Genomic DNA, 6147 nt, shown 5'->3' on the forward strand with positions numbered 1-6147 from the left:
TATATTAAATTTGAGTTATTTCTTCTAGTGTGTTAGAGTGGAGTGATTTTTTTATTGTGATTGGAACACGATTAGTACATCATGTGTTTTTATGTAAGTTAAGAAAAATTTTATTTTTTAAGTTATTAACTTTTTAACACACATATCCGATAATTTGTATAATGACACGTGATGTAACACTTTGTGTGCCGATCACAAGGAAAAATATCTCGTTAAAGTGTGATTCCCCCGAAAGATACATAACTACTTACAAGGAATGAATCAAGTTGCTGCCTTTTTGGGTGTCAATGGAATTGGTTGGCATTAAAAGGAATATATTTAAATTAGGGTAACAAATATTTGAAAGAATATTTGGCAGGTCTTTTTTTATAGCAATTTGTTATGGACAAGAATCCTCTTATGAATGGAAACAAACCTACCATTGAGCTAATGATTTGGAAGCAACGAATTTGCTAAACTGAAATTGTGTTGTTTGGGTCAATGAAGGAAAATGTTGTTTTATAGATCATTCCACTTTAGTTAGAGGATGGTCCTAATTTGGTTTATGTTACGTATTAGTAAAGATCTCTAAGAATCGTCAAAACAATAACAGTTGTATCGGTTTCATAGTAAATATAAATTCTACTAAATATGTTCGGTTTCAACTGTGAATTCACGTAAGAACGAGTAAAGATTATTGCTTCTAATTTAGTGATCCTGTTCGCTTTTTTGCTAACCATCTCAATCAATGACTAGTTCATTCAAAGTTTAAAAATTATCAATTAAAATACAAATCAATTTGATTATGTAAACCTAAAATTATTGGATGTGTTTGGATCACATTGTTTCTACATCACCTACAAGTCAAATAACTTTTGATCGTTGAGGCCTGCCACTTTTTAATAGTACAATAAACCCAAAGACATTGTTTAGGATATTCCATTGTCCTCAAACAGACTGCTTAGTGCTTATTGTGTTCTTGAAAATTCCAACAAGGCTCAAAATAATGTTTATTTAGAGACATTTTGATAATTATTTTATTTTTGTTTTTCAATTTTGAAGTTATAACATTTGAAATTTTTTTTTTTTTGAACAAACGATATTATATACATTAAAAGGGAGGGGAGTTGACTCAACCTCACAATGAGCTTACAATTGTGATTACAATTTTTTATAAACTAAAAAACCAAAATCAAGCAAGAACTTACCAAAGTATATTTCAGTTTTGATCAACGTTGAAAACTAGTATTATTTTAATATAATGATGTATCTACAATAAAAATATAGAATTCGAGCCATATAATAATTTAACCATGGACTATGATCACGGCCATAAATTTAAACTTATTAAACACAACGATGTGGCTTAGATTCAGGATGAATTTTACGGCTCGTATTCCATACAACATGATGTGAATTCGATTGTTAACACTAGTGGTCAGAAAATAGTGAAATACATCTATGAGTGTTTCTGTTTATAAAAACGAGAATTGCCATAATAAAACCACCAACTACGCTTTTTTTAAAGAAGAAAAAGAAAATTTGAACTTTAACACTCCTAACTTACAAATTGGGAGGAATATCTTGTATAAGGATGAATACTTTTGTATACGAGAAAAAACACACACGCAACAAAGTATCAAGACTCCCGACAACAAAAAAGCAGAAGCCGACGTCGCTTAACTCTTGACTGACAGTTGACGCGTTCAGCTATTTACCGTGAAACCGCTTTTCTGGGTCGCCGGGAAACTACATCCGGCGAGCATAATGGCGGGAATAGTCGTGGTTTTTGACTTTGACCGGACCCTAATCGACGGTGACAGCGATAGCTGGGTGGTGACGGAGATGGGTCTCACTCAGCTCTTCAATGAGATTCGCTCTACTCTTCCATGGAACTCACTCATGGTCTGTACTCTCTCTCTATCTAGATTTACATAAAAATGGTGTTTTTAGAGATATTTTATCCTCTGATTGGTTGCTAAGAATTGGGGAAAGAAAAGAAAGGAAATTTTGTATTTGGAACATTTAAGAGGTGTGTTCAATTGAGAATTTAGAGATTTTGATGAATTAATAAATTCATAGATTTTTATAGGGTTTAATCGATTTATAGAGATTTCATATAAAATTTTGATTCAATTCTTTCGAAATCTTATAGAGAGATGTGAGATTTGTAGATGTTTAAAATACACTACGAAATCTCTCTAATTCAGTTTTCTCAAATTCTTTAAAATCAATTTCTAATTAAATACATCTAGAATGTTATAAATTTCTTTAAAATTCTAATTGAATACACCTTGAATTTTAGAGAATCTCTTAAAATCCTGATTGAATATGCTTAGGGAATGTATTCAATTGGAATTTTAAGGGATTTTAATTCTTTTAATAAATTTAAGGGTATTCAATCAGGATTTTAAGTGATTATCTGAAATTCAAGGTATATTCAATTAGAATTTTAAGATAGTTTATTAAAATCCTTAGAAATACGGTGTATTCAATTAGGATTTTTAAAGAGATTTATAACATTTCAAGTGTATTCAATTAGAAATTGATTTTAAAGAATTTGAGAAAGTTGAGGAATTAGAGAGAATTTGTGAGATTTCGTAGTGTATTTTAAACATCCACAAATCTCACCTCTCCCCATGAGATTTCGAGGGAATTGAATCAAAATTTTATATGAAATCCTACAAATCAATTAAACTTCAAAAAAATCCATGGATTTATAAATCCATTAAAGTCTCTCAAATTCTTAATTGAATACACCATTGATTAAACTAATTAAAATCCCTCAAAATCCCAATTGAATACACCCTCTAGCCTGATAAGAACATGAAAAAAGATTGAGAATTTTTATGCAAATCACTATTTTGGATTGAATTACTATTTGGGTTTGCATTATTGCTGAGAGATCCTTGCATTTGTAGGATTTTAACATTGATCATGGACGCAAGGTGCTTGTAGCTTAGTTTGCAGCATTCACCTTTGCACCTGAAGTCCCGAGTTTGATCCCCTTTCAACAGTATCGCTTGTACAAAAGAAAATGCATTGATCATGGACTTATTGGGTTTTTTTATGTTCAGTTTTCCCACCCTCTTTTGGCAAATTGGGAATATTCACAAAGTTTACAACTATGATCGAAAACATGTTATGATGCCGAACGACTTTAGCCTTGTTAATGTTTATTGTTAAACCTAGTAGGATAGAATGACGGAGGAGCTGCATTTACAAGGAAAAACTTCTGAAGATATTAAGGAGTGTCTTAAAAGAATTCCAATGCACCCGAGGGTAACTGCAGCTATTAAGTCAGCTCACGCTTCGGGGTAAGTATTTCATCCAAATCTTTATGGTCGATTGTAAGTTAGTTATGTCTTTCTTATGGATTGGTGGTGACTGAATGTTGTGGTGTTCAATGTCATTGTTTCAGATGTGATTTGAGGATAGTTAGCGATGCAAATCAGTTCTTTATTGAGGCTATCTTGGAATGTCATGGTCTGTTAGGATGCTTCTCACAGATCGTCACAAACCCAACCTCTGTAGAACAAGATGGAAGACTCAGAATATTCCCACACTGTGACTTAGGTTCATCGTTTCATGGCTGCAATCTATGCCCTCCAAATTTGTGCAAGGTAAATTTTCTTTACATGCCAATATGCATTTGTGTCCTGTTTGATGCTTGTGTATTCAGAGTCTGAGTATCATCCATTTTTTCGTTATTTATTACCTGCGTGTCTCTGGTGTCATACTGCTTCACGAGTACTGGTTGGTTCGGATGATTCAAGCTTCTCTTCTTATACAAATTACGCACCATCATTGAGGTACTGATATACATAGGGTTATCAAGGAAAATGGTTTTAATGGCTTTCCGAAGACTCCATCCTATGGTTTGGACCGGAAACAAATAACAACAAAGCGGAGACGGACTCAGTTTGTAATTTCTTTTTCTTTTGTGAAGAATTGTTTCAAGAACAACAGATGGACATTTCTATTGTATATATTGTCTGGTTTCTAGAAAAGATCACATTTCATCTAGGAGCCGCATTGTAGTGTGGTACACATTTCTTTCCAATCTGTTTCCACTGGCATTTAGAAAAACACAGAACTTGGATGCCGTTTTGGCTGCGTGATAGGTATCAAAATCATACCCCCAGTCCTTCCATGCTAGCCCTTAAGGTAAGTGTGTTGTTTCCGTAGAATATGCAGAACAAAATGATTTGATTTCTTTTCTATCACTCACCCTCCTAACTATTTCACACTACGTAAAACTAAAAACTTACACCGATTCTGCTATGGGGGTGAACGGATGATTCTTTTGGGTACAAAAGTTTTGGAGCGGGTCTAATGCTAGTTTTGCTTCAATTCTATTGAGGCTTATTTCCCTTTCAATATGTTTTACTGCATAACTTTTCTCCTCCTCGTTACAGTAGCTTTCTTCGATATAAAACTGAGGTTCTGATTATTGTTTCCTTCTTAGGGTGTGGTGATTGACCAAATCCGAGCTTCTGTTTCTGCCAATGGGAGGAAAAGGTTTGTCTACTTAGGAGATGGGAGAAACGATTATTGCCCGAGTTTGAGGCTTGTGGAAGGAGACCATGTAATGCCGAGGAAGGACTACGCTCTATGGAAGCGCATTTGCAGCAACCCGGTGCTTATCAAGGCTGACATCCATGAATGGAGTGATGGAGAGGAGCTCGGGAAGACATTACTTCACCTCATCCACAGAATTTCTTCTGAAGAAAATCAAATGTAGTGACCCCCATATGCCTGATGAAGCCTTTCAGCTCGTAAAAGAACTTCCTACAACGGCTATGCCATTGTGTCAGCGTCCCAAGCCATTCAGGCACTATCATATATGCAAGCTATAAATTAAAAATTGGCACTGCATGATTAGTTTGGGATATCGCCAAATTTAAACCAAAACTATTTTATCACCAGCAGTAGAAGGCACAAAATCCCTTCTGATAGAATATTTCCTTTTAGATTTTATTTTTAATAAACTATGAAAAAAATGTAGATCTGACATTCGTGTCGTTTTCGTGTCATACCCGATATCTTAACAGGTTGTGTCGTTTAATACCCGTTAAAATAAACGGGTAAAATGACCCGACCCGAAATCAACCCGATAATATTAACAGGTAATATGATCAAATCTGTTACCTATTAAAGAAAATATATTTTAAACCAATAAATAATCAAATGAAAAACATAATACTAAACAAGTATATACTTACCATATTGTCACATTCAAAACATAAAAACACATTTTTCTTTTAAGTATATATTTACGTACCCAAAATAAGAGCATAATAAAAAAAGCATTAGAAAATTACAAAATATCAAATGTTCAAAAGATTTGCAAAATTAAGGACATTGGAACATTAGAACATTGGAACCTTGCACATTTTCTTCCAATCAAACCCTTCAATTATCGAAACATGATATCAAAGATCTGAACCGTTCATCTTCTTACATTCACCAGATGATCATGTTTTCAAAAAATGAAATTCAGTAAGAAGAATAAAGCGTAAATGACAATCGATGGTTAAATATAAATTTAAGGTTCATGGATTATAGTGTTGGATTTCGAAGCTAACCCCTTCATGAAAGTTGTAAAGCGCTTGTCACTATGAGTGATTGTATATTTTTTTTACATTTTTTACACTTCTACAATAATTATTATTAAGTTTGCCCTCAAATAAAAAACATTATTCATGAGGGTTTGGAGGATTTTAGAAATCTAAACGATAATGTAAGTGTAACCATTATCCACTCGTGGAGGAATAATGATGAATCAGGATAACGTAAGTGTAACCATTATTCATGAGGGTTTGGAGGATTTTAAAAATCACAACGGGTATGCCATTGTGTCAGTGTCTCAAGCCATTCATACACTATCATATATGCAAGCTATAAATTAAAAATTGACATTGCATTGCATGATTAGTTTGAGATATCATCAAATTTAAACCAAAACTATTTTATCACCAGCAGTAGAAGGCACAAAATCCCTTCTGATAGAATATTTCCTTTTAGATTTTCTTTTTAATAAACTATGAAAAAAAAATGATTCCTTAGATTGTTTTTTATTTTCTAGACAAGTAGACATGAAATTCCTCTATTTTCTTTAATATTCTCATCGGTTGCCACGTGTTACACGCATCGTTGTCGCAACTT

The 6147-nt window shown here is 33.3% G+C and overlaps 1 protein-coding gene across 1 annotated transcript; it reads left to right on the forward strand.

Annotated features, from left to right (window-relative positions):
* The first annotated feature begins 1608 nt into the window (after positions 1–1608).
* Positions 1609–4952, forward strand: LOC137747455 (thiamine phosphate phosphatase-like protein). Its single transcript, XM_068487570.1, has 4 exons — positions 1609–1884; positions 3175–3296; positions 3401–3602; positions 4448–4952. Exons 1-4 carry the CDS (start codon positions 1747–1749, stop codon positions 4721–4723), a joined length of 738 nt encoding a protein of 245 aa, XP_068343671.1. The 5' UTR covers positions 1609–1746; the 3' UTR covers positions 4724–4952.
* The last annotated feature ends 1195 nt before the right edge of the window (positions 4953–6147 follow it).

This window comes from Pyrus communis, chromosome 1 (genome assembly GCF_963583255.1).
Source record: "Pyrus communis chromosome 1, drPyrComm1.1, whole genome shotgun sequence".
NCBI lineage: Eukaryota > Viridiplantae > Streptophyta > Magnoliopsida > Rosales > Rosaceae > Pyrus > Pyrus communis.

Coding starts and splice junctions, on each gene's coding strand:
- LOC137747455 (XM_068487570.1), top strand. CDS start 1,747: ATGGCGGGAATAGTCGTGGTTTTTGACTTTGACCGGACCCTAATCGAC. Junction 3,297..3,400: donor AAGTCAGCTCACGCTTCGGG/GTAAGTATTTCA, acceptor TCATTGTTTCAG/ATGTGATTTGAGGATAGTTA. Junction 3,603..4,447: donor GCCCTCCAAATTTGTGCAAG/GTAAATTTTCTT, acceptor TTTCCTTCTTAG/GGTGTGGTGATTGACCAAAT.